Source organism: Protopterus annectens, chromosome 1.part0, assembly GCF_019279795.1.
Source record: "Protopterus annectens isolate FY-2018-M chromosome 1.part0, PAN1.0, whole genome shotgun sequence".
In the NCBI taxonomy this organism is placed as follows: domain Eukaryota; kingdom Metazoa; phylum Chordata; order Ceratodontiformes; family Protopteridae; genus Protopterus; species Protopterus annectens.
This window is the reverse complement of record NC_056725.1, coordinates 1,958,805,066-1,958,830,694: the sequence shown is the minus strand read 5'-3', so window position 1 is coordinate 1,958,830,694 and position 25,629 is coordinate 1,958,805,066. Positions and strand designations below refer to the sequence as shown.

General features: G+C 36.5%; 1 protein-coding gene across 3 annotated transcripts in view; it reads right to left on the bottom strand.

The window, feature by feature from the left end:
• Window positions 1-25,629, bottom strand: part of ALLC (allantoicase) — a 420,793-nt gene that overhangs the window by 17,530 nt on the left and 377,634 nt on the right. For all 3 annotated transcript variants that reach the window (XM_044070482.1, XM_044070490.1, XM_044070498.1), the window contains one exon: window positions 1,146-1,267. In XM_044070482.1, the coding sequence (XP_043926417.1) occupies window positions 1,146-1,267 (122 nt within the window). The remainder of the gene's footprint in view (window positions 1-1,145; window positions 1,268-25,629) is intronic.

The following is a 25,629-nucleotide window of genomic DNA, read 5'->3' as shown; positions in this document are numbered from 1 at the left end:
TGTGTAACAGCGTAGACCCTTTATTCTTTGAAGGGATTATATCACATTTGTCTAGGAATGTTTGGATATTCCATGGGTTAAGCAAGTGAATATAGCCTAAGACTGACAAATCTGGCCTACCTTGCTTATCATATTACATCATCAGTAGAAGTGGTTTACAAAATGGAAGGATAAATGGCTGGATGGATGGATGGATGGATGGATGGATGGATGGATGGATGGATGGAAGAATGGATGGCACTCCTTTTGATTATTTAACAATGGTTTAGGCAGTGGGGGTGATGATCAGTAAACTTCATTACATACAGACTAAGCTGTCACATTTATTATCAGAACAAGAGAAATCCTCATGATGCACACTTCAAAATCAACTTATATGTTTTGAAGAGAAAAACTTTTAAGATACTATGTATGTTAACATATTTTATTTGTTGCCAAAGTTGCATTAAAATCAGAAAGTGCAACTGGAAAAAAGTATATGAAACTGTAAATGTATTCTGATTTTATAGCAACTGGTTAGGATTGGTTTCCATTATCCTGTGTAAGAGAAAGCAAAATGTTATATTTAAAATGAAAAGGTTTTGTTTGAATTAAGCTCTGTGTTCAAAGCTTTTTTATTGGATCTCTTCCTTTGCGACCTCCATTCAGATCCAATACATTGGGTGACATTTCCAATTTGTGAACACTGGAATATATCTAATTTGTAAATGTCAATACCCTGAATATGGAAACATATTTGTGAGACAATGATAGTGAAGACCAGAAAACATATTGTCCTACATTTTATTTAGCAAACATAGCCTCATGACAATTGCTTTGTTGGTATGAAGAGTGCAAAGAGACTGCAGACTTTGTCAATTGTTTGACTGAAGGAGGAAAGACAGACTGGGTAATCAAACATTTTATATTCTGATTTGTTGTCAGATGTGGTAATTAATGTACTACTGTTCAGCTCATATTGATGTGAGAAATTCCAAGTTTTTCTAAATCAGTTTTAAAACTGTTTATACTAGCATCTGCATGTAATACTGCTGGGTAAATTATTCAACTGGCTACACTATTATTTCAATAGCACAGATTCTCCTATATCATTTGCAACGTCTGTCACCAGCTTCTTAAAACAAATGTTACCTCATCAGTCATACCTTGGTATCTGGAAGTATTGTTTTCCATGCCACATGTAGATTTTTTGTCCAGTTCTTCTGAATAACCTCTTCTTCTGGAGTCAAGTATGTAGCATCAATTTTGCAAAATGCTGGAGCATTCCCTTGAAATAAAACAATGATTTGCAATGAGTTTATGCATAGCTTCATAGCACCCTCATCCTGATGCTTAATACATTTTTCCATGTGTCTTTGTCATTTATCATATGCTGTGGCTTTGGGCAAAGCCTTTATGATGAACTATTAATGTTAATGAGATGCTGTAATTTACATACCTGTGAAGTAGCCATGCTCAGCTAATTAGTTTGTCCTCTTCCTGAAACACATTCCATAATATAGGCAACATACTGCCAGCCTAGAATTTTAACATTTCTGACATAGCTACTTGTGCTGAGTTCATGTTAACCACATTTGATATTATAGACCACATTCAAAAGCACAATATTATGATGAATGAAATGCTAGGAGAATGGAAATGGGAAAAACTAAAATGCACTCTCCAGGGCTAGTACCCTGTTGTCTGCCCTGTATTTTTCTATGACCATATTATGCACTTGTTTTGAAAGATAATCAGCAGAATGTATATGTAAAGGCAGTTACATAAATAATATGTCCTATACTATACTACTTTGTTGCATATCCCTATTATTTTAATTGCATTTGCCATATCCATTAGAAATAGAATATATAAAACATGACTGATAGATATTTGCACAAAGCAAGGTCCAAGTAAGAATAATCACAAACCCAGGACAATTTTGAATTTGTACTTATTGTTATTTATCTGAACTATGTTCCTTTGGTCTTGTCTTTTTGCTTGTGTGCATGCATGTATTCTGAGAACAGTGTAATGCCACTCAGTCACCCATAACATCATTATATAGTGCTGTTTGTGATCACCATACCAATGTCTTGTCGTACACAGATCACATCAAAATCACAAGCATAAAGAACACCATTTCAGTCTTCATTTGTCAAGATGCTTTGGCCTTGAAAAGTACCTAAAAGCATCACCATGCAGAAAAGGTAAGTATTACATACCATAAACCCCATTAAAAGGGTCTATATTAGGACATCGAAGTTTCAGAACGTTGAATGTTTTAATATCGAACCTTATTCAGTGAACGCTGAAAATAGTGCAGCTGCAGAAAACCAAATTTTTTCCCAGGGAAAGAATTTGGTTGTCCGTTTCTGTTGCTTTGCTATTTTCAGCACTGTGACGGAACGTTACGGGTTGGGTTCAGGTAAGTGTGCGATTGTCTGGACGTGAGGGTTAGGGCAGGTTAGTTGAGTTAGGGTTAGGGCGCGGGTCAGGTAAGTGTGCAATTGTGTGGATGTGAGGATTAGGTCAGGGTAGGTGATTTAGGGTTAGGGCGCAGGTGAGGTGAGTGTGTGATAGTGACAGACCTTAGGGTTAGGGCTTGGGTTAAGGTAAGTGGATAGTTAGTGGTGTATGTACAGTTTAGTGTAGGGTTAGATATAAGATTTTAGGTGTATGTGTGTGGATTGCTGTTTGTTTGGTGTGCTTGTGTTGTGTGTATGTGTTTTGGAACAGCAAATTTTTTCCCTAGGAAAAATTTGCTGTTCTGAATGTTCGATGTTGTCAGTGTTCACTGAATTGGATTCTATATTAAAACATTCTAAGATGTGAAACTTTGATGTTCTAATATAGACCCCATTAAAAGTTTGCAATAGAAATGAGAACAGTAACGCATTGATTTTGTTTAATGCTCCAATTCCAGATTTTATCCCTATGTTGCAAATGCCACTTCTTTGGTCCAAACTAGCCATAGTGCGAAAAGTATTCATAAAGAACTGGAAAAATAAAAATGCTTTATTTGTTACTGAATTAGCTTTTTGCCTAAAGATGTTTGTCAGAAACAACTATTAACCCTAAAATTGAAAACTTCTAATTTCACGCATCAGAATAGATATTGGCTAAAATTAAATGATTTGTTAAACAAATATTAATTGCTTTGCTAATTTTATTGTTTTGTTTTTTTTTGTGTGGGCATTTATAAATATTTTTTTTCATTTGTTGATGCTGTGATTATTTAAGTTTGTATTGTTTTGCTTTTAAAATATAATAAAAACTGTTAAAAACAGTAGCTAAACAATAACAAATGTTACAGCTTCTGGATAGAGTTATCATTAATAATAACTCCTAACATGGCTGTAGAGTCTGATCTTACTGTCATAGGTTAGTACTAGGCTAACTGCCCTTGTGAGCCAATTATCCCTTGTGAGGCTCAAACCCTGCACCTTGTGTTTGTAAGTCAAACACCTTAACCATTAGGCCACCCTCCCACCCAAGAAGGAAACACAGGCTTTGATGAGATTTGAACTCATGATCGCTGGTTTACTAGACTAATGCTCTAACCTCTGAGCTACAGAGCCACTACGTCTTCAAGATTTTATAAAAAAAAAACTTAAAATTTTGCAGTTGGTGGGGAGTCATCACAACTGTTTATATAGCTTCCATATATGCTAAGGACTAAACTTATTTTTTAAAGAAAAATTGTAGTTATTGGCCTGTTTTCCCTCTGAGATTGATGTGATATTGTTCCAGATGGAAAATAAAAAGAAGATATGTAGATAATTAGGGGATAAATCAATGATTGCAGAAATTTAAATACAATTTTGTATATTACCTGTATTTCATATTCCTCATAAATTAGTGTAAATAAAACATACATCTAAGATAAACTAAAATGTCTCATAGAAAAACAAGACATATAGTAAAGGTGTTCCACTGGTCTTACAATAAAAGAAAAGTTGGTCATGGCTATATTTTTGTGAGGTTTTGCCTGATTAAAAGGAAGCTTCTTGGGGCCAGATGGTGTGGTGAATGTCTTATACCATTAGCCAAAAATGTCAGAGTTTGATACTTTCTATTAAAAAGTGCCCCATGCATGGTTTAAAACAGAACGCATGAGATACAAGGAGGCAGAGAAAAAATGAAGTTTAAATGTTTTAGTGTCATTATTAATACATACCATAACTGAGCACATTAATGTTAAGACTATTTCTCAAATTTCCATCAGTGAAAAATAACTTAAGATTGTTAAAAAAAGCTCCTGTACTGTGAGTAGATTTCCAGACATTCAGAATAACTTTAAATTCTGCACATCTTTAAACAATCTACGTTAAAATTTGATTATAAAATCTACTTTTTACATCATAATTAATTTGTTTACTGAACTATCATGTGTTTACATAGATATAAAGATATTTATACAAGTGAACCATCCATTGACCCCAGGGATCTGAATGAAGAAATGATGAAATCGGCAAGAATAAGAGAGTAATGTAAGAAAACAGAAACTGATCTCTCCACGAAGCAGCAAGTGACAATTACTCTTGACCAAATAATAAATCCAATGAGAGTAGTACGACAAAAAATAGAAAAGCCTTTTATTCAACAAGTGGGATGATAAGCGCTTTCGCGTGGATACAACCACGCTTCTTCAGATAACATTTTTACCCACTGGCTTGTTTAAATAGTAAAATAATTAGCTCAAACAACTATTTAATGACTAATTAATTAATACAATCAGGTATTTAAAGGAACCAAGATTAAAACCAACACACATTCATTTACATGGTATATAAAAGGCAAGCAACCAAACAAACAGATAAAAACATTGGTTAATACTGTAATTAAAGAAGTCAACACTCAAATATGTTGCTAAACGAGCTAAACTCGTAAGATATAAAACCTACTTGTATGTAGGATAAATAAACAGAATTTCAAAAATAACTTCAGCAGAAAGCTGAAATAAGACAAAATCCGATAATGCATAAACATCAAATGATTGTATGAATGCTCGCTGAAAGCGCATAATTTAGAATAATACCAGAACTAGTAAAGCACTACTGACAATGATGTTATGAGGTTGCAGGAACAATAACATTTAATCCAATCTTAAACGGAAGCATTGAGCTATCCTAAGGGGTAGTGCAAAACGCTAGCGTAAAAAGCTAGCGTAAAAAAATGATCAAAAGACTGGTCAAAAAACAAATATATATACACAATTGATAGATCTTGAACAAGAGAATATTATAAAAAATGTACATTCTGCAGTATTCCCATCTATTTAACAAATGTTAAACACATACAAAGTAGTCAAGGGACTATTAAAAATAATGGACGAACGATGTTATAAACTACAAGCGATGAATATAAAAATATATAAGGTCACTGTACTAACGGGTCTAACTTGAATTATACTAGCTATTGTGACATAAGTATAACTACTGGGCAGCATATCTAACTATACATAAGCAAAAACTAATGGGTACATGCTATGTATGTATAAATATGTGCTTGGCTAGATAAATATAAAATGTGAATAGAACCAATATAAATAATATAATAAATATATGATGATTATAGTGTGCAACAATACTGACTAATTGAGCAATAGGTGTAATCCTAAACTATTAACAAGTCAATTACTTATTATTTAATTAATTAATAATTCAAATACTCTTATTTACAAATTTGAAAAGAATAGAAAAATATCTAGCATAATTTGGTATTAAATTAAAATATGAAAAATATATAATATAATAAATGTGTATATAAACAGAAAAAAATCTATATAACTAAGGTGGTATGTAAAGAAATACCATAGAATATCAAAGTAAAAAATATATATATGTTTGAAAATCCTATAAATATATACAGCAACCAATTACAGCAGTCGTTAGATTGAAACATGATGAAACATAACTATAGAAAAAAGCTAGATGTTGAGATCAAAATGACAATTCAAAATATTCAGGAAATCAACCTATTAACGTTTCCTGTTATTTAAGATAGGTTTAATATACACCGAAGTGTTCAGGCCTGGATGATTGTGTGCGTTAAATCTCAAAATCCATTTTAGTTCAGCTAGTGCAAGACTGTTACTGGCATCACTTCCCCTAGGGTTCTGTGGAATAACTTCTAGGACTCTAAAACAAAACGTATGGTCAACATGTTTACTTATATGCTGGGCTAGAGCATTAGTCTCTGAGGATTTTCGTATTTCATAGAGATGATCATAAATTCTATCGGAAAGTTTTCTTTTAGTAAGGCCTATATAAAAATAAGTACATTTTGTACAAGTAGCCAGGTACACCAGATTTTTTGTAGAGCAAGTGGCGGGACTTCTAAATTGAAATGTAAAATTTAATGTGGGGTGTATAAAATAGGGAATAGAACAAATATAAATAAATCTGTTACATTTACCACAGGGGGTAGTTCCAGCATTCTTATTAGGATGTTTAGGCACAGTGTGGAAATCTTTACATAAAATTTGTTTCAGATTTGGGCAGTTTTTGTAAAGAAACTTGGGATGGTTCCCTACTAAACATGTTACTGATACATCAGTGGTAAGAATATTCCAGTTTTTACGTATAATTTGTTCCAAACATTTAACATCACTTGTATACTTAATAATAAATGGAAGTCTCAGGGCTCTATCATGTGTAATAATTTGCTTATTTCTTGATGGAACAACTAAATTAGGTGTCCTGGCTACATGAACATTTGTCCCTAGGGGACTCAAAACACAATCTTTGATGGTATGAATCAGGTCATAATTGTAACCTCTATTTAAAAACAAAGATTCCATTCTATCAACTTCTAGTAACAAAGATTGTTCAGTTTGGCAGAGCTTAGTTAACCTAATGAACTGGCTTTTAATAATACCAGGGAACGTATGCCTTGGATGCATACTATCAAATTTAAGTAAGTTGTTAATCCAAGTAGGTTTCCTAAAAAGAGAAGATACAACAGTTCCCTGTTCAGTGAGCCTCAAGGTAACATCAAGAAAATGGACATACTTATCCGAGGCCTCCATTGTAAACTTTAAATAAGAAGAGGTGGATTCTAAAAAGGCCAGAAACTGTTCGAAGCCTACAAGAGTACCCTGCCATATTAGGAAAACATCATCCACAAAACGTTTATAGAATTTCACGTATTTAAACGTGGGATGATTAAACAAAAACTTCTTTTCCCAATTAAGGACTACTAAGTTTGCATACGTATTCGCACAGGGGGTGCCCATCGCTACCCCCCATGTCTGTAAATACGTATCATCATTAAAAAAGAACAAGTTATTGTTTAATACCAAATCTAACAACTGGCAAATTAGAATTATTTTGTCACCATTAAATGTGGTGTCTCTAACAAGCAGTTCTCTGATGGCCTCAAGTCCTAAATCATTGGGAATGGAAGTAAATAAATTTTTTACATCAAGGGTTACTAAATAGTACTTATTGCTAGTAGTGTAAAAAGTAGCTTCAGCCAAGCTCTCCAAAAGTTGATGAGTGTCTTTTAAAATAGAAGGAACAGCATTAACTATAGGCCTAAGAAGCCGTTCGATGAGGGTGGAAACAGGTGCAGTCACCCAATTACTACCCGAGACTATAGGTCGTAGAGGTAGAGGGGTTACATTCTTATGAGTTTTAGGTAACCCTTTTATTACTGGAATGGTGGGGTACTCTACTAGTAAAAAATCATATAAACCTGGAGAAATTTGCCTGCACATAAGTAAATCATACAAGGTATCATGTACTGCTGTGATAATCTTATGAACTTCATCTAAGGGAATAACCTTGTAAGTATTTGAATCTGACAGCATATTTAGCATAAGGGAATTATAATCAGAAGTATTTAAAATGATAATACCTCCACCCTTATCTGCAGGTTTGAAGGTTAAGTCAGTTAACTTTTTCAGTTTGTTTAAAGATATAACTTCACTAGGAGTTAAATTCACATAGGCTATCCTCTTATTATCACCAGAAAACAAGGAGTAAAAATCTTTTTCGCATGCCTTTAGAAAACACTCTATATTAGAAGGCAGTGCAGGTGAAAAATTACTTTTGCATTTTAAAAACATAGGGTCATTATCTGTAGAGTTGCTGTTAGGTGCGGCAATGGAACTTTTAAAAAACAACTTCAGAGCCACATTCCTGCAAAAAAGGCGTAAATCACATAGGGTGTCAGTTAAGTTACTACACTGTGCAGGAATAAAACATAGACCCTTATTGATCAGACTAATGTCAGAGTTATCCAAAATATAAGAAGATAAATTGACAAACAAGTCAGTCACATTCTCTGCTTTCTTGAGGTTCCATACCTCTCCCCGGAGATCTTCCGCTTCCTCGGTCCTCTGCTGTGCGAGCGGCCTCTGCCATGAAACTGTTGCTTTACCGGACACGGTAAAAAACGGTTTGGATCTTGTGCTGTCTTCGGTCTTGCTCCTAGGAGAGTGTCATTAGGTAAGTTAAAAAACGTCAGTTGGTTGGGAGGGGGTGTATCAGAAGTCACAATCGACTTAGAGGAACCATTACAATCCATATTGGGTGCATTAGCTTCAGTAGCCGTAGAAGAAGGCAAAGTTGAGCTGACGGCAGTTGGAACAGAGCGAGTGATGTCATCAAGAGTTTGCGCTGGAGGTGCCGAATCCTGTTGATGGACTTGCGTATTACTGTTTCTTGGCCAAACAAAGATTTGACCAGTTTGGAAGTCATTAAAGTCTCGCTGTAGTTTTTTAAAATTTAGTTTGTCTTAATTTTTCACTAAAAGAATTGACTTGTGTAAAAATAGTTTGTAATCTGTTCCTGGAATAATCAGACTTGAAAAGTTCATTTAAATTTTTGTGAATAGAGTCTATTTCATCACGGAGTTTGTTCTCCAGGGGTGAAAAATACTCAATTAATAGATTCATATACCTGTAGCCTTGTTCTATGTTAAGGTCTTGCCACTTTTTCAAAAGGGTCGGATGGTTATCTCCATAGGACGGCATACAAAACACACGCATGCCTCTAGGGACGATGTGAAAGTGTAAAGAGGCTTCAAGGTGCTGCCTTTGCCAGGCATACCTTTGGAGCAAATACAGTTTATCTTCGAGTTCTTTAGCCATTTTATGGAACACACTTAGATCTTCATCTGTCGTGATGGGAATTGGATCGTTAGTAGAACCACCTAGCTCCAGAGCCAATAAAGGATTTAAAGTGCGATGCAACAGTCCATTGGGAATAATTATACTGTTCCTCGACTCCGAGCGGTAATCAAGTTCAACATTAGAGGAGTCCATCGTGTAGAGCAGTTACCACACAAGAAGCAAGAAATTCAAAAAAACGAAGAGGTAACCGCAGCTTAAGGAGACCAGTATTCACAAAAAAACACAGTCCAAATGTAAGAAAACAGAAACTGATCTCTCCACGAAGCAGCAAGTGACAATTACTCTTGACCAAATAATAAATCCAATGAGAGTAGTACGATAAAAAATAGAAAAGCCTTTTATTCAACAAGTGGGATGATAAGCGCTTTCGCGTGGATACAACCACGCTTCTTCAGATAACATTTTTACCCACTGGCTTGTTTAAATAGTAAAATAATTAGCTCAAACAACTATTTAATGACTAATTAATTAATACAATCAGGTATTTAAAGGAACCAAGATTAAAACCAACACACATTCATTTACATGGTATATAAAAGGCAAGCAACCAAACAAACAGATAAAAACATTGGTTAATACTGTAATTAAAGAAGTCAACACTCAAATATGTTGCTAAACGAGCTAAACTCGTAAGATATAAAACCTACTTGTATGTAGGATAAATAAACAGAATTTCAAAAATAACTTCAGCAGAAAGCTGAAATAAGACAAAATCCGATAATGCATAAACATCAAATAATTGTATGAATGCTCGCTGAAAGCGCATAATTTAGAATAATACCAGAACTAGTAAAGCACTACTGACAATGATGTTATGAGGTTGCAGGAACAATAACATTTAATCCAATCTTAAACGGAAGCATTGAGCTATCCTAAGGGGTAGTGCAAAACGCTAGCGTAAAAAGCTAGCGTAAAAATGATCAAAAGACTGGTCAAAAAACAAATATATATACACAATTGATAGATCTTGAACAAGAGAATATTATAAAAAATGTACATTCTGCAGTATTCCCATCTATTTAACAAATGTTAAACACATACAAAGTAGTCAAGGGACTATTAAAAATAATGGACGAACGATGTTATAAACTACAAGCGATGAATATAAAAATATATAAGGTCACTGTACTAACGGGTCTAACTTGAATTATACTAGCTATTGTGACATAAGTATAACTACTGGGCAGCATATCTAACTATACATAAGCAAAAACTAATGTGTACATGCTATGTATGTATAAATATGTGCTAGGCTAGATAAATATAAAATGTGAATAGAACCACAAATGTGAATTTTTTTAAGAATAAGAGAGTAGTATTCCTTGAAATGAATTCATCCATAAGCCTGGGTAAGTACATACATAAGGTGGACCCTGTTTTAATAAAATCTCAGCAAGATGACACTGATATACAGACTATATATTAAATAGCATATACCATGGACATTAGTAGGTTAAAAATAAAACAGACAGCTGGGTGCACAAGTCCCAGGATAAAAAAGTACTCAATCTTGGTATGCACACTGGTGCCAGGACTGGAAACAATGACGATATAGAATCATCAAGACATTGAAACATTCTTACAATGGAGTTGGGCCAGCCTCAGGGGGAAGATGGACCTCCTTTTTGTAGAAGGAAGTAATAGTCCACAAAAGCACAAAAGCCACAAAAAACTGACTGGCCAAAAAAGAGACATAAAGATGATACAGTGGACTACTGAGGACAAGGAAGACATTATTATTGTTACTCTTATGCAAGAAGCCTAAGATTTTCAGATAGAATATATTCAAACAGATTAAGAGAGAAGTTAGAGGAAAGAAAATACTTGCACAAGAAAAACATGTCAAAAGTTTCAAATACAAATTTGTGTTCATTAATGCAACAGATTCATAAAAAATCTTATATAGCCAAAGAAACTTTGGGCAGTTTGGAAAAAGAAGTGACAGAGGAAGTACGAAAATATAGAGAACAAAACTTAGAGATTTTTGAAAAGTATAAAAAAGAAACATGGAAATGGGAAAGAAGCAGAGATCTGAAATGGTGCAATATTTATACAAGGGAGAAAGCCAAACTATTCAATGCAAAAAAGCTGCTCCAAAGATATTTGAAGAGAAATACAGGCAAAGGCACCCAGATATAAAAAAAATTAAATATACAAAGTATAAGATTACAAAGGAGGAACACAGAACAGAAGATTAAGTAAAGTAGACATTAAACTAATAAAAGTTGAAATTCTGGAATACCTGCAAAGTGAAGGATTTAATGTAGAAAGTCTAACATGGGTTATGTCACAGCATAATGAAACAATGAGTCCCCAAAGTAAGGAGAAACAGATGAAGCAGGAACCATCTGAAGAAGAAATATGGACTTAGGAAAGAAAAATAATTTTAATGTGGTGCAATATTTATGCAAAAGGGAAAGTAAAATTGATCAATACAAAAAAGCAGCACCAAAAATATTTCAAGAGAAATATAGGCAAAGGCACCTGGATATGGAAAAGTTTACAACACAAAAGTAAGAAAACAAAGGAGGAAAGTAGAAAAGGGGATTAGTAATGGGTAAGTTAAAGAAATAGAAACTGAGGTTATGGAGTACCTGTGAAATGAATGATTTAGTGCAGAAAATCCAACTCTGCCACATCACATTATGATGGAACAATGAGTCCCCAGATTAAGGAGAAACAGATGGAACAAGAAGCATTTGATCCTTTGTCACATCAAGATACTCTAGAGTAATCCATAGGAAACCAGTAGAAAAGTTCAATTGGAGCTGCACAGCAAGAAAGGAGCAGGAAACAGTGGCCACTCAGATACAGTCAATGTTGTGGAGTGATAGGCCAGTGAGTTCTCATATGGAAGAGCAACAGATGATGCAGGATGCAGATGAAAATATGCCACAGGAAGATGCTTTAGAGCTTTCTGTAGAATGCCCACAAGAAACAGAATAAATTATGTGTCCTCAGTTTAGAAGAAAATGATCTAAGGGTAGAGTTGCTTGATTTAATAGAGATGGCTAGACATATTAAGATCGATGAAAAAAACAGATTACAGAAGTTTGATAAAACAAACACAGTAATCAAGACTTTTAACAGATATTCATGTGATATAGCAGAAGTAAAAAGAATATATTACTGTACAGCTAAATTAGTAACAGAAAAAGTCTTATCACAAGACACACAGCAATAAGGGAAAGGAAAGGAAGAAATCAAATGGAAGCATCAAATAGAAAAAAAAAACTGTGAAGCAATTAAAACAAAAAGTGTCAGTGTTAGAAGAGTATAGAAGAGGGAACAGATCAACAAAAATACTTAGAAAGATAGACATGATAAAATCAACATGCAACATCAGAACAGATCAGGATCTACCATACACTATTACAAATAATAAACTAAAGATATCACCACGGGCAGAAAAACTTAAAAGATATGCAGATAAATATATAGGAAAAGTACAAAATAAGCAATTCACTGATTAGCCCAAAAACTTTTATAGAGAATTGGGAAACAAAGCAAAAGGAATAGAAACACCACCAGAAAAAGAAGAAAGAAGATGTATCTTCTTTTTGTGGATGATTTAAAACTGCATAGTTCATAAGACGAAGAGCTCAAAGCACAGTTTCAACTAATCAAAACTTTCTCAGATAATATAAGTCATTTGGTCTTTGTAAATGTGCAAAAGCAAGATTTAAAGTAGGAAAGCTGCAGCACCAAGAAAATATGCAGCAGCACTGGGGCAGGAATGTGATGTAAAGGAACTTGAGCAGGAGGAAGTGTATAAATATTTGGCACTTGATGAAGGATCAACAATAAAATATGAATAAATGTAAACAAAACTCAATAAGGAATATTTTAGAAGACTAAAATTAATACTGAAAACAGCCCTAACATCTAGGAACAAAGTCAAAGTTATAAACCAATTTGGCCTTCTTGTTCTAACTTACAGCATTGGGATGACTGACTAAATACTTCATGCTTATCAAATGATATATAAAAATCAGTGCATACTAAGAATATATATTCATTGTTCTGAAGGAGGTATGAGCCTCCTTGAAATTGATTACAGATGTAGATCTGCAACTGTAGGATATCTGTTTACTTCACAAGATCCAAACATAGTGAAAGTTTCAAACCATGAAGAGAACAAGTCTAAGATGACTTTCCCTGCTAAATAGAAGCATATTGCTGTCAAGCAGAAGTGGAAATCAAACCAGAAGTGGACAAACATCAGACAGTAACTGAATGTGCCAAAAATGAAAGAAAGAAAGAATATAAGGAGAAGGATCAGATAAGAAGACAAGAAATGTGGAAAAGGCATAAATATAGTTGCAAGTACAGAAAACTCCTGGAACAACCTTGTGTGATCTAACACAGACATGGTTAAGGAAAGGTGAATTTAACTAAAAGATGAAAGGTTGATATTGGCAGCCCAGGATAGTGGATTCTGTACAAGTTGGTTTACAAAGTCCATTGAACGTGTGGGAGAAACAGACAAATGCAGATTCTGTAAAACAGAACTGGAAATAGTTGTAAATCTTGTTGCTGGATGTGATACACTAATAGCAGAGGGCCTGTATATTTAAAGGCATAATAATGTGGCAAGACTGTTGCACTGAGGATTGTGCAAACATTATTGAAATAGCGACGTGATACTTAAATACACGGTGAATTTTGGGGTCTTTGTCTCTTTCTGACAAGATTTCAAGCCTGCATAAATTAAAGCATTGTTGGTGATTCCCTTCTGGGTGAGGATAGTAAACCAATATTTTTTTTGTCTGTGAATGATACAGCTGCTTTCTGTTTTAACCACTCTATTTTGTTTTCTGTTTTAAGAAATTTGCTTGGCCTTGTGTTTTTGCTTTATGTGAGAGACAGACATTTAAATTATCTAGGCTGCACATTTTATGTTTTTTCATTGAGTAAATTGTTTCTTGAATGATACTTAATTACACATTGAATTTCTGGGTCTTTGTCTTTTTCTCAAAAGATTTCAAGCCTGCATAAACTAAAAGCACTGCTGGTGGACTCCCCTCTAGTTTTTCCCACCCAGTCTCCCTTCATTGATCTGCTTTTTAAATCTAGTGATTTTATGCTGCCCACCCCAACTATAAACTGAACTTAATAAGCTCCTCCCTTTCTCCACTACTTTTGATATCTTCACTTATTTATTTGCCTTTCCTTGTGCTTACATTGAAAAAGTGCATTTTGCCTCTCGTTGTCTGTTCTACTGATTTACTTGCTCTGAACTCATTATCTAGCTACCTGTTGGATAAAGTAGTGTATTCTCACACTCTAGCAAGCACTTGTTTTTACATCAGGCGGTCAGTAGTTTTTCCATCTAGTGCACTGGGAGGTAACCTGCTCTGTGTAAGTTGGGGAAACACTTGAGATTTCTGCATGTAGTTTTATTGGCTGGAGAGCTTATTAATCAGCGTATCTTGTTTTTAGTGCCTTTATAAATTCTGTACAATTGAGTGACCCCTGACTCATTTATACAAAGAGAACTACTTTTATTGAATAATCACACTTTTATAAGCTATTTAAAGTGTACTGCTGTATCCATATCAAGTTTGTTTGTGGTAGCATTTCACTCCTTTCACACTCCTTTACTGTGATTTTATATTAAGAGGACTGGGATTATTCATTTAATGGCAGTAGGTGTTAACCTGGTCTATCTGTGCTGTGAAGCACCCAAAATTACTCTATTTTTGTACTTCTTTTATATACTGTGACTGTACTTTAAAAGTTTTAAAAAATGTACAGTCTGATAAAGCTTTAAGTAGTTAATTTCACTGTATTACATAGTATCTATTAGTTGCAGAGCTGTTTTAGGGAGTTTCTGTGGTCTTGTTACACTTGGAATCCAAACCAGCTATTATGCACTAAGCAGGTGTTTTTATGTACCCTTTGGCAGAAGTGGGTTGATATAACCTGTCTGAGTTGGGGATTGTTGGTGGAAGACTTATTGTGTGTTTCCTGATTGGTAGTAAACTTTAAAACTTGTTTCTCTTTGCTCATATTTAAGCCTCTTGTTTGCACTGGCTTTGGCATAGATACTCAGAGCTGCTCGTCATTTGGCGAATTTGCGACTGATAGCTGAGAATCTGTCTTCATCTGCAGAAATCCACTACTGAACACATAAATAAGCATTTTAGCAGTTTCATAAGCTATTTGCTGTTATTTTTGCACTTAATTGCAAAAATGTACAGTGTACTGCTGCATTAAGTAGTTAATTGCACTGTATTACATTGTATATGTTAGTTGTAGGGCTGTTGTAGGTAGTCAAACCAGCTATTCTAAATGAAGAAGGTGTTTTTCTGCATTCTTGTGACAGAAGTGTGCAGATGTAACCTGTCTTGAGTTGTGGATTGCTGGTGGATGGCTTATTATGTGCTTTCCTGATTGCTAGTTAGCTTAAAACTTCTTTTAGTTTGCTAGTATTTAAGCCTCACAATTGCATGGTGCTGCTCTTTATACAATGGTGGTTAGCAGTGCCCTGTATAGATGCAAAAGCCTAGAAGCTCATTTTTTTCCCTAAACAGCTGTCAGTTAAACACTTCCAAGCTTTTCTACTGCTCTAAAAGCAACTCAGTTGCACACAGAGCAGCGTTGCCTTATTGAGCAATCTTAGCCTTCACAAAATATAGGTCCCTGTTGTAGTCTCGGCGCTACCAGCACAGTTCTGTCAAATTAACCCATTCCCTTCCATAATAAAACATACATTAAGATCTTGATATCATGGATGGGCAGTTTTCAATCACAGTTCTGGACAGCCTGATAGACATGGGCATCCAAAGGCAATGTAGCAACTGTCTGGTGTATACTGACAACCATTTACTCCTGAAACAAACAAACAAATACTTTATGTGACAGATGTAGTTACACTATGAAATGGGAGCAAGACTCTCACATAAGGACAAATCGAATGCCAAATAGGTTGTCAACACACACACACACACACACACACACACATACACACACACACACACACACACGCACACACTTCCCATGCTAAATAAGGACATGACACATAAACCCACATATGCTAAGGTACTCACTAGTACCTTACCAAAAGATCAGTGGCCACCCTCCCAAATGAAAAAAAATTACACACTTAACAATGCAAAAAACAACCACAACACATAATAATACACACACCAGTGTCTCAGCAAATAAACCCGTAAGGTGCAACACCACAAAACATAATGTACTGATCAGAGGTGACTCTATTGTGAGACATATGAATGCTCCCCTCAACAAAGATTGATAAGGAGTGGGTTATAGTTAAATGCCTATTAGGTGCCATGATCCATCAAGTCACTCAACCAGAAGTACTTGTATGATTCTATCATAGGAAGCCAGACTCCAAACTAAAGTCCAAAACACACCAGGAATACCTTCACAATCCGCCAAATGTAAAGTTAAGATTTAATTGTAGTTAGATGGTCCATGCAATGCATAAAATGATGAAAAATAAAATCCACAAATGATGTTAAATCCACATAAAATCCACATATAATATTAAATCCATGTAAGCGCTTTTGTTCCGAATTACAAATTATTAGGAACTTCATCAGACCTCTTATTTTTCATCATTTTATGCATTGTATGGACTGTCTAACTACAATTAAATCTTAACTTTACATTTGGTGGATTGTGAAGGTGTTCCTGGTATGATTCTATCATAGACCATGTGGGGGTGAATGACTTGAAACTTATCTCACTGAACTATATGAAGAGAGACATGACTGAACTCTCAGATTATGTGTCAAAGGCAGGTATAATCCTGTCCTTAAGCAGAATCCTACCTTCTCCAAGGATGATGCCACAATACAAACAAAAATGATTGACTTTAACAATTGGCTCGGCTTCTGTTGTCAGTCTAAAGGGATCTGGTTCGATTAGCCTGGGAAGACATGCTCACAGGCCACACTGCTTTCTTTGCCAGAGATGGTCTGCACCTGTCTCCTCTAGGTTTTCAGATATTAGCAAAGGCATTAGCCACCCCTATTGTGCCTTTTCTGACAGTGTCAAAATAACCAACTTCCCAACAATGTTCTCTACATAAACTCATGGTACTGCTGCTGAATGCTAGGAGTCTCAACAAGAAACTGCACTTCCTGGAAGCACTCCTCACCTTGGAAGATGTTGATATCTGTCCAGTCACTCAGACATATTTCAAAGGCATGGAAAGTATCCTGGCCATGCTGGGCTACAATGCCTTCCTTACATTCAGACCATAAACTGAGCATGAAAGAAACAAAGGAGGAGGTGTATCCATCTTTATTAAGGACAAGTACACCCAAAGACTGGTCAGACAGTATGACTCTCTTGAACTACTGCATGTCCAATTAACTATAGGCAAAGCTCCCCTACCACAGCATAGCTAGTTATAGATCCCTAACATGAAAATAGAAAAACATACTGCATACCTGGACTTACTAGAGTCACTTGCCATACAGCTAAACACCTTATTCATGCTGGCTTAGGGGTTCTTGGACTTTGCCAGTGTAGATGCTCTGTAACAGCTAGTCAGCACACCCACAAAAGACTCAAATGTCCTGTACATAGTACTTACTAACATGAGAGAGTATTGTACCCCCCTGGTGTGATGTCTTCCCTGGTAAGATCAGACCATAAATCAGTCTTGTTTGATGTAAATATAAGATCAGATACCCCATCAAGCTAAAAAAATGTTTAAGAATGTTTAAAAGATAAGTTACCTTTTATGAAGTGATGGTATAAGGAGTTTCAAAGCCCCCTTGAAGGTAGGTAACATGGACTCTTATGCAGAGGTGTACACCAATATCCTGTATAACCACTTAAGCAGCTGTATAGAATCAGCTGTACCTGACCAGATTAAAACCATGTCTTTTTGAAAAAACAAGACACCCTGATTGACCCCTAGTATAAACAGGCTATACAACAAGAGAAAGAAACTAATGTCCAGGAAAAATATGGAACTGGCTAAACAGAGGAAGAAATTACTGTCTAGCTTAAACAAACAAATTAGAGACCTTGTCAAGTCTTCCAAAGCTAATTATGAAGCAAATATAGCTTCCCTAGCTAAGGATAATCACAAGGCAATATTTAACTACATCTGAAATCTGAAAGGGAATACCCAACTATGTGCTGAACCGGTTATGTATGGCACCACCCATACTCAACTGGAGGTAATAACCAACCTGCTAGCTGACAGATTTCAAGCAAACTTCACCCCCGTCCCCTCCAGTCATCCCCCAAAGTATGCCTGCCACCATTCCTCAGCCTATTACCTCAAGAGAACAGGTCATCTCAACAGTTTCATATCTTTTCAGGATACAAAATTAATGAAGCTAAAAAAAGGCAATACCAGTAAATTATGTACCCACAAATGAACCATGTACTTCTGACAGTGATTGATATTCTCACTCCAACAGTCTAATCAATACAAAAAGGGTGTGTTGCATGGATATGAACTTCCCTACTTTCTCCATTACCAGCTTGGTGGATATGGGCATCCTGAGGCAATGTAGAAATTGCTAAATGTTTACTGACAACCAATTAATTCTCAAACAAACTGATATGGTATATGAGAGATGTATTTACACAACATCACTGGAGGCAAAGCTCTCACATAAAAGTACTTCTAATGTCAATAAGGTTGTAAGTAGTACACATACTGCACCCATCATGCACAATTCAAATCAGACATATAGACCCACATATACTTAGGCACTTACATATAACCTTCCTAAACCACAAAGACCTGCCTAGACTATATGAAGAGAGACATCATAGAGCTCTTGGAATATGTTTCTCAGGCTGGTATGAGCCTAGCATTGAGCAGCATTGTACCTACTCCAAGGATGATGCCACAATACAAACAAATGATGATTAACTTTAATAATTGGCTTAGTTTCTGGTGTCATTCTAAGGAGGTGTAATATTTGTCAGCATGGAAGGAGATGGTCAACAGACCACGCTGCTTTGCCAGGGATGGTCTGCACCTCTCTCCTCTGGGCTTTTGAATATTAGCAAAAACATTGTCTTTCCCCATAGTGCCTTTTTTAGGCAATGCCAGACTGAAAGTACTTCCGACATAGCAAATCTAAACCAAGAAAATCTAACAGTATTACTGCTCAATGCTAGGAGCCTAAACAAAAAACTCCACTCCCTTGAAGCTCTCTTTACCCTAGAGAATGCTGATGTCTGTGCAGTCCCTGAGATGTGGTTTAAAGTCGCAGAGAGTACACCAACAGTGCAAGGTAATAATGCCTTCCACACATTTAAACCAGCTACTTCACACACAGGGACTAAAGGTGGAGGTGTCTCTAGTTACATCAGAAATAAATATACTTCACGGCTGGTCAAACAGTACAATGCACTTGAGCTGCTCCATGTTCAAATCACTATAGGTGAAATCCAATACCACTTCCTTGCAAAGTATAGGTCCCCCTCTATGACTCAGGAAACCTATACCATGTATTTAAGCTTATTAGAAACAGTAAACATCCAACCCAGTACCATATTCATGGGTTACTTTAATTACCCCACTATTAACTGGGTATCCTATATGACATCAAACATACATGCACAGAGATTCCTGGATTTTGTAAACACAAACTCCCTGGACCAGATAGTCAATACACCAGCCAGGGGTGCAACCATACTGGATCTAGTCCTCACTAATATGGGAGAGTGCTGCACACCCCCTTCCCTGGAAAAGTCAGACCACAAAATGGGCTCCTTTGAAGTAAAAATAATACCTGGACCTCCAGCTCAACTGGGAATATTCAGGAACTATTCTAAGGCTAACCTCCTGCTATTAAGTGAAAACCTGGCAAAATGTCAAGCCCCTATAAACCATGAGAACACTTTTGCTTATGCAGAACTGTTCACAGAAACCATGTACAAGCATGTTAATAGCTGCATAGAGGCAGCTGTGCCCACCAGGTAGTAGTACAGAACTAACTCAAAAAACAAGCCACCCTGATGGAATCACAAAATCAATTGGATTTATAACAGGAGGAAGAAAACCATGACAAACATTAGGAGGTGCAGCACCCAGCAGGATAAAAGTACTCTCATCAAACTAAACAAACAACTCAGAGGACAAATAAAGACTTCCAAAGCCAAATGTGAGGTAAGTTTGGCTTCCAAGGCCAAGGACAACCACAAAGCATTCTTTAGCTATGTTCGCAACCTCAAAGGCAATACACAATTGTGTGCAGAGCTCTTTGTAAATGGATCCACCTATACTGAGCCGGAAGATATAGCAAACCTGGCTGATAAATTCAGCTCCAACTTTACTCCTATCTCCTCCTCAACCTTCCCGCGGGAAATATAATCAAATATAACTCCCACTACTATCACTAGGGAACAGGTCCTTAATGTTGACTCTAAGACCAAGAACACTGCATCAATGGGCCCAGACAAAATCCCAGGATGTCTTCTAAATAGCATGAAACATGACCTATCAGGGCTTCTGGAATTACTATTTAACTGTAGCCTTCAATCAGGCTTTGTGCCTCATGAATGGAGAAAGGAAGCAGTGATCCCTCTGCAGAAAGGTGGGCCATCTACAGACCCTGGAAACTACAGACCCATAAGTCTCATTAGTCTTATATGTAAAGCCTTGGAAAGAATTAACATGGAGATGATCAATAGAGATATAGTAAACCTCCAGACACTGGACCCAACCCAGTTTGGTTTCATCAAGGGCAGATCATGCCTACTCAAAGTGGAGGACTTCTTTGAGAAAGTCACTAAAGCAATGGATGAGGGCAAAATTGTTCACACTGCCTACCTTGACCTGGCCAAGGCATTTGACACAATACCCCACTTGGGCATTGATGACAAACTCAAGAGGTTAGGTACAAACCCGTATGTCACCAGGTGGATAGCCAACTGGCTCACAGTCAGGACCCAGGAAGTTAGAATTGGGGGGTTCACCTCTACAAAGAGGCCAGTCACAAGTGGATTCCCTCAGGGATCAGTCCTTGGACTGCTCCTTTTTGGCATTTACTTTTCAGAAGTCAAGGCCAATGTCAATGGTCTCTGGCTGACTAAATTTGCAGATGATTGCAAATTAGGAGCTGTCATTGAATCTCGCACTGACACAAATGTTCTCCAGGAGGGGCTGACACAGACAAACAACTGGTGTCAGAGGCATGGACTGAAACCAAACACCAAGAAATGCATAATGATATCCTTTGGGAAGTCATCCATCCCTGGTAACTATCATATTGACAACACACCCCTTAGAGTTGACTCAGTAGTCAGGGACCTAGGGACACATATAGATAATAATCTAGCCTTTGGTCATCGTGTGTCTACAGTGGTAAGAAAATCATTGTATGTTGTGCAACCTATAAACAAAGGTATGGCATCTAAGTCCAAGGAAGCCATTGTTCCACTGTATTCAGCATTCATCAGACCTATCATTAAGTGCAATGCCCTCTTTGGTATGTACCTAACCAGGCATACCCAGCAACTGGAAAACCCTTAAAGGTTTGTCATTAAATGAATAATACATCCTATGAAGACCATCTCAAGGCCTAGCCCTGTATTCTGTCTCCTACAGGCTTTTGAGGAGATATCTATGCCTGCTATACAGGGCATTGTCAGACCCTACTCTGGTGAACCTTCTGCATATCCACAAAACAAACAGTACCAGAATTACCCATTCTAAAGACTTAAACCTTGCCTGTGATATAAATAGGACCTGCTGGAGAGATAGGTATGTATCCCAGAGACTACCCCATCTATGGAACAGACTCCCCATCCATGTGAAGCAGAGTTCCTCCCTGACCCAATTCAAGTGGAAGTTGGACAATTGGATGAGAAACTGGAAATTCATCCCTGGTTTGGAACTTATGTCTCTAATGGACACAGGTAACCTGTAAATGGTTCCTCTCCCAAGCCCATGCTTACACTTACCGAAGGTATCAGAACTTGCCAGAGATTTGGGATGCGTGGCTAGGCTTAAAAAGGCCCTTGTGGTTGTTAGCCTAGTAAACACCTATAAACCTATGAACATATGCCCATATTTATGGGGACATGATAAAATGAAATATTTAGGAGTATGTGATAAAAATGATTCTAGTGTGACAGGTAGGGATATGTGGGAAGAGACAAAATAAAAGATAATACAAAAACTGAGAAAATTGAAGCTTTGTTATATGGATAGTAAGATACAAGCAGTTAAATGATTGTAGTCCCTTTAGTCTTATACACAAGTCAGGCATATTTTTATCAACCAGAGGAGAAGATGTGGGTAGCAATTAATAAAGAGCTGAAGGGCTTTATCTGGGAGTGGAATACATCAAGAGTCAAGTGGGATGAGCTGATTCTTCCAATAGAACAGGGTGGATTGGGATTACCCAATTTGAAGGGGTAATTCAGAGCTACATAGTTAAGACTACTATACATAGCAAAAGCAGAAATCTATAATTCAAAGTGGAAAGGGATGATGATGAAACACAGGGGAAGGTTAAGAAACAAGAACAGACTGGGTGTTTGGATGCAGGCCTTTAAGGAGAATAACAGTAATCATGCAGAATATTATATCCATAAAGTAGCAAAAGGTATTCTAAGAACTAATCCAACACGGGAATGCAGGAAAGAGATTCTGCCAATAGGGATGACTGCAGATAGGGATATAGACAATAGGCAAGAGGGGGCCAGCATTTATTGGAGAAAACTGGCAAAGGAACCAAGGTATTGGGGGCAAATAACTAGAGAGGGAAAGATGATAGAATGGGAAGACTCCAAGAATTTACTTGGCCTGCAGGTTAGAAAATGCCTTCCCTATCAGGGATTGATATCAGAGTATAGGCAAAGTGAAATAAATGGGGGGAAGTGTCCTAAACAAAAGACCATCACTGATAGAGTTTTTAATAGAATCTAGAACAGAAGCTGCCATTAAAAAGGAGTGATTAGTAGAGCATATAAAATATTGCATGATAACTATAAGTATCAATCAGAGGAGGTTGGAAAGAATTGGGAAGACAGAATGGATAAGCAATTCACAAAGAAACAATGGAAGGATATACATATGTCTCCCAAATATGCAACATAATCTAGAAGACAGGATTTTTGCCTGGAAATGTTTACATAGATATTTTTATACCCCAAGTAGACTCCAGAGAATTTTTCCTCAGGCAGACAGTAAATGTTGGAAGTGTAAAGGGGAAGAAAGAGGTAATTGGGAACATATTTTCTGGGAGAGTGATGAGTTGGTAGATTTTAAGGATTCCCTACAGGATGCACTGTCAGAGATGCTGGGTGGGCAGATTGGTCTGATGAGGGAGATGATTTTTCTGAGCTATGTTACAGAATAAGAATGCCTAGACATGGTAAGGCCTTGCTGTGTCTAATAATGGTGGCTGCCAAAAAAGAAAAGTGATTACTAGAAAATGGAAATCAAAATCTAAGCCAACTGTACTGGAAGTAGTGAATATAGTAAGAGAGATAAAACAACTGGAATTGAGATCTTTGAAAAGGGTAGAAGCAAACTACATGGGAAAAATGGGAATTGTGGGTACAATACATACAAGAGAGGAATGAGGTCTAAAAGGGGACAGGACTTTAATGAACTATGTAATGTTTGAGTGAGAAAGATTAGGTTTGTTTGCAACAGGGATTGTGTCAGTATGATTTGAGATGTAAAATGCTTGCAACTAGGATTGTGTTAGTGTGGTTTGTTTTCATTTATATAAATGTCTGATTGTCTATGTAGTAAATGATGGTTTAATAAAAATGTTTCTTGTTTAAAAAAGGCAGGAATTGAATAATGTGTGTAATATTGCTTGGGTTATTGATATATTTTGTTTTTCCACCTTTTATCCCTTTACTTTGAATCTCTTCCACTATTTCCAAATCTAACTTAAGGTCTTTATGCACATTAAACTTTTTATATCCTACTCTACAGTTCTTCTAAATATAGTCTTCCTATTTTCTATCCTTCTTTCTAATCCTCCCTCTACACTTCTATCCCTCTTGTAGAACCTAAAATATAAGGTGTAACCTGCAGCATCTCTTATTAATGTCATTTCTCTTATACATTTTTTATTACTGTATCTTTCTATTTGTATTTATGTAGTATTAATTACTTATTTTGCATATCCTTTAATATCTGCCTTTGCCTTGTTTATGTTCTATGTTTTAATCATATATATTCATGTGGAGCTTTTCTCCCCAGGCCTCTGCTGAAAATGGGTCCTTGACCCAGTCGGACTTTCCCGGTAAACAAATATTAAATAAATAAATAAATATGTGAAGTATAATGTTAGTTATGTTAATATAGCTTGATTACATTTATATGAATGCAAATTTGCCTATGTCACAATTGATAATTCAATAAAGGTGTTTAAAAAAAAAAGAGAGCAGGTCATCTTGGTGCTTTCCAAGGCCAAAAACATGGCATCAATAGGACCAGACAACATCTCAGGTTGCCTTTTAAACAACTTAAAACATGACCTAGCAGACCCACTTGGATCCTTGTTTAACCACAGCCTGCAAACTGGCTATGTTTCGGATGAATGGAGGACAGCAACAGTAATCCCTTTGCACAAAGGGGAACCATCAAACAACCCTGGGAATTATAAGCCCATATGTTTGACTAACATCATCTGCAAGGCCATAGAAAAAATCATTATGGACCTTATTAACAAGGACATAGGTAATTTCCAAACTCTGGACACAACCCAGTTCGGATTCGTTAAAGGAAGATCACACCTGTTAAACATGGTTGACTTATTCCAGAAAGTCACCAAGGCCCTGGACATGGGAAAGACAGTGTATACCACCTATCTGGACCTAGCCATGGCATTTAACACAACCCTCCAGTCAGGTATTATAAAGAAACTCTACCGATTGGGAATTAACCCTTACATTACCAGATGGGTAGGACACATACTGTCAAAGTGGGTGACTTCACCACTAGCAAAAGACCAGTCACCAGTGGCGTACCAGTTCTGTGCAGGGCCCTTCACTGTTTGGAATTTATTTCTCAGATGTCTAGGCAAACTTGGATGGCCTGTGGCTGACCAAGTTTGCTGACAATTGCAAATTAGGAGCAATCACTGAGTCTCCCAAAGATGTTAATATACTGCAGACAGGGTTAACACAGATAAATGACTGATGCTAAAGCCACAGATTAAAACTAAATGCAAAAAAATACATTATTATTCCCTTTGATAAAGTCCATAATGATTCTTTCCAAGGCCTTGCAGATGAGGCCAGTCAAGCTTATGGGTCTATAATTTCCAAGTTTGGTTGATGGTTCCCCTTTGTGCAGAGGAATTACTGTTGCTGTCCTTCATTCCACAGGAACAAAGCCAGTTCACAGGATGTGGTAACACAGGGATCCAATTAGATCTGCTAGGTCATGTTTTAAGTAGTTTAAAAGGCAACCTGGGATGTTGTCTGATCCTACTGATACCATGTTTTTGGCCTTGGAGAGTGCAGAGATGACTTTCTATCTTCAGATAATAGACTGAGAAATGGTGGCAGTTATACTTTGGGGGATT